The sequence below is a fragment of the Cotesia typhae genome, unplaced genomic scaffold, assembly GCF_013202065.1.
Source record: "Cotesia typhae breed Kobodo isofemale line unplaced genomic scaffold, CoteBio_Ctyphae contig_81, whole genome shotgun sequence".
NCBI lineage: Eukaryota > Metazoa > Arthropoda > Insecta > Hymenoptera > Braconidae > Cotesia > Cotesia typhae.
In genome coordinates, this window is record NW_027423768.1 from 137460 (window position 1) to 150902 (window position 13443).

At 32.0% G+C, this 13443-nt stretch overlaps 2 protein-coding genes across 2 annotated transcripts; both read left to right on the top strand.

The window, feature by feature from the left end:
* Window positions 1-5239: 5239 nt before the first annotated feature.
* Window positions 5240-8590, top strand: LOC141533011 (uncharacterized). The gene is made up of 8 exons (XM_074251660.1): window positions 5240-5251; window positions 6771-6915; window positions 6993-7145; window positions 7269-7450; window positions 7566-7805; window positions 7894-8217; window positions 8296-8422; window positions 8505-8590. Exons 1-8 carry the CDS (start codon window positions 5240-5242, stop codon window positions 8588-8590), a joined length of 1269 nt encoding a protein of 422 aa, XP_074107761.1.
* A 1142-nt stretch (window positions 8591-9732) lies between these two features.
* Window positions 9733-11631, top strand: LOC141533012 (uncharacterized). Its single transcript, XM_074251661.1, has 2 exons — window positions 9733-10418; window positions 10556-11631. The coding sequence occupies exons 1-2, from the start codon at window positions 9733-9735 to the stop codon at window positions 11625-11627; spliced, it is 1758 nt and encodes a 585-aa protein (XP_074107762.1). The 3' UTR covers window positions 11628-11631.
* The last annotated feature ends 1812 nt before the right edge of the window (window positions 11632-13443 follow it).

Genomic DNA, 13443 nt, shown 5'->3' on the forward strand with positions numbered 1-13443 from the left:
GATTAGTTATCGCGGGTGTATGGTTACCGAGTGGCGAGTACGGTAGTGTTCGCAAGGAAGAGTTGATATAAACAATTTTACGATTGAAATAAGAGACGATTTAAATGCCTTTAATCAAACAACAAAATTTTTAACTGATAAAAAAAAATTCCCGTGTTCGACTGAATATTCAATAGTGGAGAATAGTTTAAGGAGGTCAAATAGGAGTTTAAAGGGAATTAATATGTATAATTCGGAAAGATATTAAAAGTAAAAAGGATAAGGTTTAGATTTTCGGATAAATCTATTTGCAATGGGGATTTAGATGTCGTGTAGACGGGTTTAGATGAGCATTGATAGGGTTTTGGGTTTGTCTAAATTTTAGTATTTTTTTTTTTTTTTTTTTTTTTTTTCCGGGATAGCCTTAACGTTTTCTAAGATTTTCGGACCGTCAGCCTGATTGACGACTACCTTATTCGCGGGTTCCGTATCTTCTTCCCAATATTTAGTTTCGATAAGAGGGCGGTGGTATATTCTGCCGTTAACGAAATCGGAATGTATCTTTTTCAGATGGTATCGATAGCCCGACCGTCTACTCCTTCCCATTAACTTTTCTCGAATTCCGGAAAAATTTTTATCGATTTTAACCCAACATAGTAAAATTGTTCGAAAATTTTGGATCGTGAAATTATAATTTTATCGATTGATGATAGGGGATTATAGTTTTCTTATAATTAATATGGGTTATTATTACAAGTATACAAATATAAAAATTTGTTTTATACCCTTGTGAGTGTGTAATCTAGAGAAGGTGCTAAATTCAAAGCACCCTTCCCAAGAGTTTTGTGAGAGCTTCTTTCGTAAAAGAAAGTGCTAATTAAAGCACCTTTCTAGTACTAGGAAACTTCTGTAGAATTTTGTCAGATGAGGTGCTAGGTTCACAGCACACTTCTCTTAAAATGTAGTGTAAAGGTAAGGGATAAAAAAATTTTCAAAATTTCGAAATAAATAGAGTTTAATGTTAGTATTGCTTAGTTAACAAAAATAATTTCTTTATTTCGCAATACCGAATTAAAATAAATTTTGCTGACAGGAGTTGCGATTGCAAATTCCGTTTGGTGTTAATCAACTCTGGCATATACGCGTCAGCGAATTCCTTTTGCGGTAATTTATTGTCTACAGAATGTACGCTAAGGTCAAAAACCGATTGCGAAACAATATTATTGGAGTTCTATAACTTTTGAAGGAGAATTCCAGGCAAAGAAAATTTTTCGAAATATAGAATTTAAATTATGTCGAAATATAAGAGAAAATTTTCATAAGACTCAAAATTCGTTCTAAAATAAAAATTGAAATTACGTCAAGATTGAACAAAATTATAGATTAAATTTACACGGTGAATTTACTTTACTTTACTAAAAAAATTGAATAACGAACGAAAATTGTTAGAGTTTTTAAATTTTCTCAAAAGGAAGTTAAATAATTTCGTATTCGAATCCCACCGCTGCCACCAGTGTTCTTTATGTTATGTCCAAGGGCGTTTTTAGAGCGGTAGCGTAAACGGTGGAGGTTTGGACTAACAATTTAAAGAATACACAACGGAGGTTTTAATTCCGTTGTTTTAATTATTTATGTGGGACGTTTTCGAAGTACGAATTTACCACGCCTTCGTTTGAGACTGTTCACGGATTTATTGAGAGTAGATATACTTACTGTTACGGGAACTTTATTGATGGTCAGATCCGTGATTTTAGGGCAGCTGTTAGTGCCTGTTCCTTGATTGGGCCCTTTGGTTGGTTTTCGCAGCGGATGGAGTAGGGTGGATTTGGGCTGCTTATATTACGGGCTTCTTATTTTATGAAATGACTTGTTGGAAACTGATTTCACTTTAATTGAGATTTATTTTTATAAACATTAAAACTTACACTTTCACAATTTGAATTTTTTTAAAGAATTTAATTTAATGAATTTTAGTAATTTAAATGAGCTAACGTCCTCCAGTCCCCCGTAGGGTAAAGTGCGCAAATTTAGCTTTTTAGTGGTATTTTATTTAAACTTACTGCCCGGATTCTCGCCTAAGTGCAGAGCAAATTAGAATTCTGAGATTCCGGTTCTCTAGATATTTAGAACTAATAACTAATACGTGGCCTGCTGGTTGAACCGAGTCTGAACTCGTCTTAAGTGCAGCGCAAATTAAGATGAGTGACTTTTACAAGGCACGGGTCCGTCAATTAAACGCGGAAGTCGAATTAATTGCTCAAAGACCAATACGTGGCCTGCCAGTTGAACCAAGTCTGAACTCGTCCTAAGTGCAGAGCAAATTAAGATGAGTGACTTTTACAAGGCACGGGTCCGTCAACTAAACGCGGAAGTCGAATTACTTGATCAAAGACAAGGCGTTGGCTGTTGATCGCCTTTTTAAATACTCGCGGTGCTGAGATTGCAGAAGTCCCCGCTAGTCAACCAGCAGTCGCGTAGCTTATATTTTATTGTGGCTTTCGCGCATGGAGAAGTCTTCCATCTGCGCGGGTGATTTAAATTTAAAGAAAAATTTTGGGGTGGACATAACAGTATTCACCGAGAGTACTAATATCAAACTCATTCCAAACTACTTGAGCAAATGCATAATCATTATCAGAAATGGTAGAGTTGGTTAATTTTGAAAAAAATGAATCCTGATCAGGCAGCTGTTTTTCATCAAGTCTATCAATATTATCAATGTACTCATATGGGAATACACCCTTACGTGTTGCTAATTTGAATTTATCAGGGTCTGGGTAGTGTAATTGTGTAATTTTCTTGTCACTATCATCAAGGTATGAAGCTAATTTCTCTAAACTGGAAGCCATGAATCTAAATGAATCAATAAATCTTAAAGAGACTGAAGTATTTTTAACTGATTTTGTAAAAGAAATGTAACGCTCTTTATTGATCGGTAGTAATGAAATTTCACCTTCAAATACTGTAGCTAAGGATTTAATTATAAAGTGTGAGTCATAGCCGGATAAATTATGAAAGACAATGGGGATAATGGTAGATTTCTGATAATTAACGCTACATGATTTATGAGCAGCGTTTCTATAGTTCCCGGTGAAGTGACAATGATCATAAACTTTATCATTAGGAGATGTTATAGGGTTTTTCACAGATATGACAAACAGTTGCCTGATTATGCCTATCTTGTTGTTCTTTGGTAAGAGGTTTCATTTTGATGGGATTCTTTAAAATTTTTTCAAAGTCAATAGCTAATGATTCTAATTGTTTAACAAACCAGTTGATACAATCTGGAGAACGGTTCAATTCAAATTTAGACAATGTATTGTCATAGCTACAATGTACATAGTAAGCAATACTGTGTGGAACATGCTTGTGAACTTTTTTGACATCATCTCCCTGGGGTTCGAGTATGCATTCAAGATCTGCATAGACTACAAACGGTACAGGATCTTTAGATTTGAAATCTTTGAATTTCAAAACTCGGTTTTTTTCGTTCGGAAAGTCCATGCGGACTTTGTTAGATTTGAAACAATCAGATATATGTTCTTTATAACTTTTTTGATGCTTAAAATGATTCAAGCAACGATCGCAAAAGTACAATTTATGTTTACCTTTAGTTATTTGTTTAGTAATTAATCCGGAAAGATTATGTATCCATGCAAAGTGATAGACTGACTCAATATGATCTAAATTATCTGTATAATTTACACTTTTTTAATCATCAATAAATGAATTGCAGGTATTTTTGATTCAGAGTTACTTAAATATAATGGAATAATAACACTTTTCTCAGACTTTTTACTCGTAAATTCCGACTCTATACTGTATACGTTAATGCTAAGATTATTCATTTTTTCAAATTTCGGAATGTCATTAAGTTTAATTGGAAATTCTATACCTTCATAGTTCAATCTGATGCTAAAGTGTTGATATTCTTCAGGTAGTTCTGGATTGAGAACAGGTGGATGTAACGCAGCATTGACGCACCATAGGAAGCAGAACTCATCCTTATTTTGGATGTTTGTAACCGCATTCTTCTTGACAATATCCTTTGGTAATCTAACGAAGGTGGAGTTTCCAACTTGGGTTGGTGCGAATCTTGACATAGTCACCATCAAGCTGTTCGGTCCAAGCAGACTCCATCCAGAACCCTCATGTTCAAAATCTTCGATTCTTTGTAGTAATTTGTCGTAGACATGTTGACTAAACCAATCCTGAAGAGATGTGGCAGGGAGAATCTCGCGACTTTTGGTGACAAAAGATTTTCGTTCTTCTATGTCTTGTTGATGTTTCCGGAATGTGCAAAAGAGTTCAACATTCACTTTCAACCCTGCCAGATCTCTCAAGACACTCTGCACCTTGTTGATGACGATGTCCCGTGAGGCCTGGAGAAATGATGCTGGATCTTTGTGATGCTGGTTGATAATACATCCAGTCTGGATGTTACCAGCGAAAGCGTTTTCCAAGTCCCGCCATTTGACTCCTTGGTTAAGATCTCCACCAACAACTAGGTTACCGAGTCTGTCGAACTGATCGGCAAACCAGTTGAGTTGGTTGATGTGTGCTTGAACACTTCGTCTCACTTGAATTGATGTTCCAGGATCGAGTAATATAGTGTTGAAGTACTGGATAGTTTCATTGCACACCCTTAAACACCTTTGACGATGATTATCAGTGAGCTGCTCTCCTAACAGATCAGCATATGAGACAGCAATAGTGTCCACCAAGTTTTTGAGAGCCTCAATGAGGTTAGGTTGAGCCATCTTGGGAAGACGCACACTTCACTACTGTCTGTTTACACAATATTGAAGGTTATGCACACTGTTTATAGGTTATATACACTGTTTATAGGTTATGTACTCTTTTATAGGTTATATACACTGTTTGTAGGTTATATACACTGTTTATAGGTTATGTTCACAATAGTTTATACACACACTGAATTTACACGATAGTTTTTGGTACACTGGACTACAGTTTATGCACACAATAGTTTTTGCACACTGGACTATACTCGCATACTTCACAACACTAAACTTTACTATATTTTATATAACACTGAATACTGTTTAATCATGAGAGATGTACTTCATTTTTTATGAAGTACGCTCTCAGCGAGCTGCTTATATAGGCAGAAAATACTGCGTAGTTTCCCCCACTCCTCTACCTCGAAACCGGTTTGATGACGTCATCTACTGCGCAGTAAGAAAATTCTAGAACAGAATGAGTCATCTACTGTGCAGTTAGAAAATTCTAGAACAGAATGAGTCATCTGGTTCGTGAAAATTTCCCCCACCCCTTTCACAAAACAAGTCTAAACCTGTCTGATGACGTCATCTACTACGCAGTTAGAAATAGAACAAAGAAAACTACGCAGTTACGCGACCTTGAACAGGTTCAAACCTATCTGATGACGTCATCTACTACGCAGGAGAACAAAGAAAACTGCGTATGACCTTGAACAGGCTTAAACCTAAGGTTGACAAAAACCTCACCAGATGGTCTATCTTCTCGCATGTACTCGTCATACATGCAGTTTGAATATATTAATCTTTTCGGAATATAAACAATGAAATGCACCTGTGATCTTAGCAACTATAGTTGATGGTTAGATCACAGGTGCATTTTTTAACAAAATGGTGAATTCACAATTCAAAATGGCGGATAGCGGTCACCAGATGGCGGATTTCAGATAGCAAATTCAAAATGGCGGATTCAGAATGGCGGATTTCAGATAGCAGCTACCAGGTGGCGGAAATCTGATTCAAAATGGCGGATAGCAGCCACCAGATGGCGGATTCAAATGGCTGATAGCAGCCACCAGATGACGGATTCAAAATGGCGGATTCAAATGACGGATTCACAATTCAAAATGGCGGATAAATTTTAAAAATGGCGGACAGTAAGATGGCGGCGGAATTCACCACCAGCGCCACCTGCAAAACCTCGACCATATCCTCAAACTGTCGTTAAAACAGGTCACCCATATCGACAAATGGTACTTAGCATGGACACGAACCCTCTGTTGGTAAAACAGATTCCTGTAATGTCGGTATCATCCCCCAGCTTCACTACTGCCGTCATAAATTAAGTCTTCGTTGACTTCTTCACCAGCTTTTGCGGAGGAAAGTGTTGAACTGTTCAACGTGTTAAAATTATAACCGGTAGTTGAATTATACAATTTCAATTTATCTTCAAACTCCTTGTACACAGTAAAAAATTTTCCGTCATTGCGTCAAAAAAGTCTAGTGTTAAAAATTTTAGTGTTAAATATTTAACACTTTTTTGTGTCAATTTAACACAATACGATTGTGTCATTTGATTTTATTTTTTATCAACACAAAAAAGTGTTATTTTACATGAAAGTAACATTTTAAATGTGTTACTATAAAATCAACATAAATTTGTGTTGATTTTACACAACTTTGTGTTAAAAACTGACATGAAATAAGTGGAGTGAGGACGTCCAAGCTCTCCCTAGCGACTCCACTTGTTTTGGCGGGATAGACGACGCCATATTTCTCCGTTGTGATATATCTAATTAAAATTTATTATAAAAAATATTTAAGTGTATATTTCATTGAATGTGTTTCTGTTAATGAAAAAACCAATTAGAAGTAATAAACGTAAGTGATATTTAATTTTTGTTTACAATGTTTTTAATAAAAATAACTAACCTCAAAAACCGCAATATTTTTGTCGAAGACTTATTTTATTGAAGATATAAAAATTTTTTTATGTTTATAATTACTTTAAAATAATTTATGGTGATTAAGAAAAAAATTTTTTTGTAGATGAATAATTCCATGTCAATTAATGACAGCTTGCCAACTGATTCAAATCAATTAAGAGACAGATTGGTTATTTTAGAACTAAATAATCAAAAAGTTTGGGTTAAATTGGCGACACCGATTGTCCATGATCAAATTTTTATGAAAGGTTTTTTTTTTATTAAAAATATTTAATTTTTTATCCATAGAAAATTTATTTATAATAAAAATTTTTTATTTTTGTAGCTCAAGAAGTCTTCCCATTGTTAAAAAATTCATTTTTTTTTTTTACTGACATCAATGATGCCAGACTTGATTATATTTTAGTGGATTACATCTTAGGAAATCCACCAGGCGTGACACTAAAAATTCAAACCTTCAACGACGACGTTGTTATTTGTAAGTTTTTGAAAGAATAAGAACTTATCGATTGTCTAATGAAACATTGAATATTTATTCAATATCTTAGTTAGCTAATTATTTTATTTTGTTTATTAATACTAGTTATTTATCATTTAATAGGTGATATTGATCATAATAATCTATCTAATCCGAACATTCTGCAAAATTATACTTCTGAAAAAGTTACTACTACCCCGGACCCTAATATTTCTTGCGATGATGATAATGATTCATTGCATAGTCCACCTGCCAAGAAAAAAAATATTGAAGATCCTCAAGCATTAAAGAATTTTGATAAAGAAGTATGTTGGTCTAGTTTTTTAAAATATTTCATGTCTTCTAATGAAACTTGTATAAAATTATTATCTATTGACTGTTGTTTAAAACTCCTACATTTATATTTTATTATTATTTTAGAAACTCCGGAGACTGATTTTAGCTACTGCATATGGTGATGATCTTATGAAAGAGTATGATCAGAATCAGTATTTATCAACTGCTAATCATAAAAAAATCGTAAGGTTGATTGTCAAGTATCTTCTTGATTATAAGGACAAGATCAAAAGAACGCTGTCCTCAAACGATAAAGCAGAATGTGCGGCTGCAGTGATTGAGTTGTTTCCTAATCTTCGAAACCCACACGGAAAGTTAGGATATGTAAGTACATCCATGTTAGTCATAACAGCTTTCCTTTAAACGGGAATGTTTTTTTTTTTCTTTCATGCCATCATAATTCTGTCAACAGGAACATTTTTACGATTCTACATCTTCTTCGGGTTATATAGCAACGGGATTATCAAACAGTTCTAGAAAAAAACCAGGCTCCAATTGTGTTAAAAGTATAAAAGATAAGTCATCTGATGCTGTCCTTCGTGAAGTTACTGAAACGCAGGCAGTAAATGAGACAGTGGACGTTAAAGATGCCATAGAGTTTATGAAAAGTGCTGTTCCTGACCAGAAAGATGATATTATTTTGAAAATTCAGCTAATACATGACATCAGGCGATTCTTGCACATGAATGAGAACTTTTTCACAGTATATCCTAGGTTTTTAGATGTCCCTGAATTAGTAAGTAAATATACATGTTAACTCTATGTATGTAGTTTATAAATTATTACAATATTAATAATTTACTTATGTTGATAGATTGACGTTGAATTTAAACTCCTCTTTCCTGAGATAGCTTCTGACATTTTTATAAAAACTTTTCCTAAATACATACTCGCCGCTTTAGATGTATATGAAGTTGAAAAACGAGACAAATCAATGTTAGGTGTTTATACCATTGATGAGTTTTAATATTAACAATTATAAATTATTTTGATTTACAATTAATAATGAAACGTACTTTGTAGATTGGGATCAAGTGACAAATTCGCTAATCTCTTTGACTCAGCTCGTACCACCAACCGCAAAGGGGAAAAAAATGCTATTCGAGTGAAAACTAAGTTAATAGTCGACAAGCTGATTGTGCTTAGACCGGTAAATATTTGTGACCGATAAAAATGATATACATTTTACAAAAATTAAATTACGTTAAAATTAATATTTTATTTTTTAGTTTGGAACTCCACTACAATTAAAAGATAGTACAAAATCTCCTCAGCCTAAATTGCTTGCTGTAGGACTGAATAAAAGTGCCATTAGTCAATATCATATCAGTATTGACAATCATTGTATTTCTCTAAAAGTAAAGTATTGTAGAAGCAATTGATGCACTATTCAAGGCGCACTATGTTTTCAATGTAAAGTTTGACGTCGACTTGAAAAACTTTTGGATTTTTATGCAGCATAATTTTTATGGTATATCCAGCCAATGTACCAATCAAATTATTGATTTTATCAGCAAATTGGAAGCAGCTAAATTGAAACTTGAAGCTTAACTTGGAATTGAAGATTTTATTTTTATTTATATAAGAGTTACCTACGTTTAGAGGAAAAAATTTATAACGACGTTAACTAGTCCATTATAGTAAAACATAATATAATATTAAGATTACGCAGTTTTCAAAGACTGATTTAGTTGTACTGAACTCTATGATTGTTTTAATTAATAAAAACTTAGTTGATTTTAAGTTGCATTCATAATATTAAAAATTTCTTAAAACTCAAGTTCTTTTAAAATGTCTTTAAAGTGCAATTTATGTTTCATGAAAATGAATAGCATTGATCTTTTGTGTAAACACTTACAAATCAACCATTTGTTAGTTGAAAAACCAAATTTGGTTTTAACTTGTTGTGCTGGTTGCTCCAATACTTATTTGACTTATGATAGTTTTAAAACACACCTCGAAATGTGCATGAAAAAAAATACAGCGGTTCTATTTACTGAAAATTGTACCCAAGAAAAATTATCTCATAGTTGTATTAATAGCTTCAATACTCCAAAAGACTTAAATTATCAAGTGACTAATGATGCTAATCAACAAACTAACAGTAATAGTTTAAACGATAACGAAATGCAAAATAATATTGATAAATACATACAAAATTGACAACCTAATAAAATGCAATGACTTTAATGAAAGACTTAATCTCGTAAATCAATTTCGATTACCATTTAATAATAAATTGACAAAGTATATGCGGAATAAAGACTTTCAGCAATTGATGGTCCAACCTGTTAAAAAAGCACATGGTATTCGTATAGACAAAAAATATGACAAAGTTCAACAATCTTACAAACAACTTTCTGTGACCAGTACTTTTACTTACGTACCATTATTAGAAACCCTTACATTTATTTTAAACTCTGAATCTATTAGTAATTACTTTGTTAATCCTCGAGAACCCAATAGTACAGAATATACACATTTTATAGATGGAGAAGTTTATCAAAAAAATGAATTTTTTAAACAAAATAAGCATGTTATTCAATTGCAATTATACTTTGATGAGTTTGAAGTTTGTAATCCATTAGGAACCAAAACTGGCATTCACAAAATCGGTGCATTTTATTTTACTCTTTTAAATTTGCCTTCTCATTTAAATTCTAATTTAAATCACATACATTTACTAGCTTTATGTTACAATTACGACATAAAACAATTCGGTATCAGTCCTGTATTAGATGTAATTGTTAAAGATATAAAAATTCTAGAATCAAAGGGAATTTATGTAGATTCTTTGAACTCGATTGTGAAAGGTACATTAGTATCATTATCCTGTGATAATTTAGGTTGCGCTACATTACTTGGTATTAATGAATCGTTTTCTTCGAATTATTATTGCCGAATCTGTACAATTTTAAAAACTGATGCTCAGAAGACGTGTGAGGCTAATGATAAAATTTTACGTACATCTGAGAGCTTTATTTATTTATCTAAAAGACTGAACTGTGCCAACAGTGAAACTTTGAATTTTTGGGAAAAAAATTTACTCCTCTTTGTGAACTTAACCATTTTAGAATTTCTGAAAACTATAGTATTGATGTGATGCACGATTTCTTGGAGGGAATTTGCCAACGAGATTTGCAATTATTTTTTACTTCTCTAATTGAAACACGTTTAATTTCTCTAGAAGAATTGAATGAGCGAATACAAGCTTTTGACTATGGTTTGAATAATAGACCGAATATTCCGAGTAGTATTAAAATTAGCAAAACGTCAAATAGTATTGGACAACATGCCGCACAAACTCTTTGCTTGATTACTTTTCTACCATTAATTATAAAAGATACGATTTTGAAAATAAAACAAAATGATTATGTTAAATGGTACATGATATTGTTACTAATAAAAATGCTGAAAATTGCCTTAGCGCCTAAAATTACCTTAGAAATGTTGCAAGATTTAGAAACAAGTACGACAATGCATCACAATATTTTAATTAATAATTACGCAGTAAATCTAACACCTAAAGATCATATTGTGACTCACTATCCAATGATTATTAGAAAAATGGGTCCTCCTAAAAATCAGTGGACTATGCGATACGAAAGTAAGAACGGTTTTCTCAAAAGTTATGCTGAGAAATTGAAAAATTTTATAGACATTGGATTTACATTAGCTGAGCGTAATCAGAAATCCATGTCATGTTTTTGGAATAATGATATTAAATCACTTGATTGTAAATCGCATCTTATAGAAACTCGAAAAATAAGTATTAGTAAATTAGAATACAAACTAATCATTTTAGATCATTTTTCACTATCTGAAGAAATAAAAATTACTGTTGGGAAACGTATTAAATTCATGGGTTCAGAACTCTTGACAAATATATTTATCTGTACTGCCTTTTCAAATAATTTACCCGTTTTCAGTAGATCTGTACTTTTTTTTTCTATCTATGATGAATTGTTTATGATTTGTGAATCGTGGAAAATAATAGGCATATCAACATCATGTCTAGGATATTTAATTGTTAATAATTCAAATACTTTTATACAAAAAATATCCGACTTGCCTTACACTAAAAACTGGCAATTATATGAAACTAGTGATAAACAATTTGTTATCCCAACGGAATATTTTTTATAACTATTCTAATTACTGTTTGTAATAATAAAAATAAAACTGTCAAACTATTGAAAAAAAAAAAATTTACTTTTGTATATATTTTTATGAATTATCAACTAGTCCCCTGTTTGATATAAAAATAGTCCATATTTGAAAACTTTAATTGTTTTTAACTATAACTATAACTATTGAGGTTATGCATTCCCTTGTGGAAATAATTCTCTGAAAAAACTCTTGAAAAGTCTTTATAACTCTGAATAAGACTTTTCGAAAGTCTTCACATCCCTAACTAAGTAAAGGAAAGACTTAATAAGTCTTCAAAACTCTGCAATACTCTTCAAAAGTCAAATTTTCCCTGCAATTTCGGAATTTCTCAAAGAGTTATTAAGACTTGATAAGACTTGTTCAGTTTTACAGGAAAAGAAGAAAATATTTCTTTTCAAAAAAATTATTTATCAGAATTAAATAAAACTATAAAAAAGAAGTAATGCATGTTTTAAAAAAATTTTTTTTAAATAATATTTTCATCACGAAAATACTTTGATGGGCATCGAATCACTCATAGTTGAGCAAGTCAAAACATCAACAGCAAATGAAGTGCACTTGATGTTGGAAACAGATACTACTCAAAGAGTAAATCCAATCGGTATTTAATTTGGACTATCAAATATTAAAGTCAACTTTCTAGGTAGGAAAGAATTTTCTATCCACACGCTATCTGCTGGAATTAATTGATACCTAACATATTTTAGTTTACGAATTTATAGTTAGAATCTTTGAGTGTTCTTAGTTTCTAATAGGTGGCATGTGGTTAAGTATAACCATTAAAGATTTTTTTGAATGGTATCGCAGTCACAAAACTCAAAGCAGAATGAGAACTGCAAAACAATTTTTCAAAAGACCAAATCGTCGTTTTGAGGACAGTGCAAAACAAGAATACTTAATTAGGTTGTCGAATTATGCTTGCAATAAAGTTTTTTTGGAAATAGAATCTAGTATAAAAATTAATTGTACAGATTACGATAAGCTGACAGATACATGTAAATTTGGAAATTTTAATACGTCAGTAACAACGTGTCAATGCCCTTTTTATATTTCCATGCATTTACCTTGTCAGCATATATTTGCAATAAAACGTGCTTTAAATCTAAGCCTGTATGATGAATGTTTTGTACAGAATCAGCGGTGGATCAAAGAGAAATTAATTTCGCAAATCTTCACAACTACAAAGGGGAACACAATAGACACAATACAATCTCCTATTTTGGTAACAAAAAAAAAAAACAAAACCTCTATCAGTAAATGAAAAAGGAAAATTGTTAACCCCTTAAGTTCAAAGCTTGTTGATATTATCAGCATAAGATGTGGCGAGGATTTTCAACAAACTATTGCTGTTGTCCGTGACTTAATTGAAAAATTGTCAAATGGAATGAGAGTTAAAGTCGTAGAAGATGTGATTGGTGATTTAGAAAATAGTTTTAAGGAATTATCAATTACAGAAACAGAAGAAAATAAGAATGAAATATTTATACAAGACGATAAAGCTGAAGATTTAAGCCAAATAAAAACTCCAGCAAAAATAAAAATCAGAGGACGTCCGAGTGGATTTTCAGATACAACAGTACGCTATAAGAAGAATGTTTAATTATTGTTTAGCAAAATTGTTCTTAATTAAGAAAGTATATTGTTTTAATATAAAATATTCCAAAAATAAATTTTCAGTAAATTATTATAAAAAAATATTGTATGTGAAAGATCTAATCTCTGTTTACCTCGTACTCAAGTACGTAAATTATTTATTTCAAGAGAAAATATCTTTGGTTCTGGGATTTAAAAA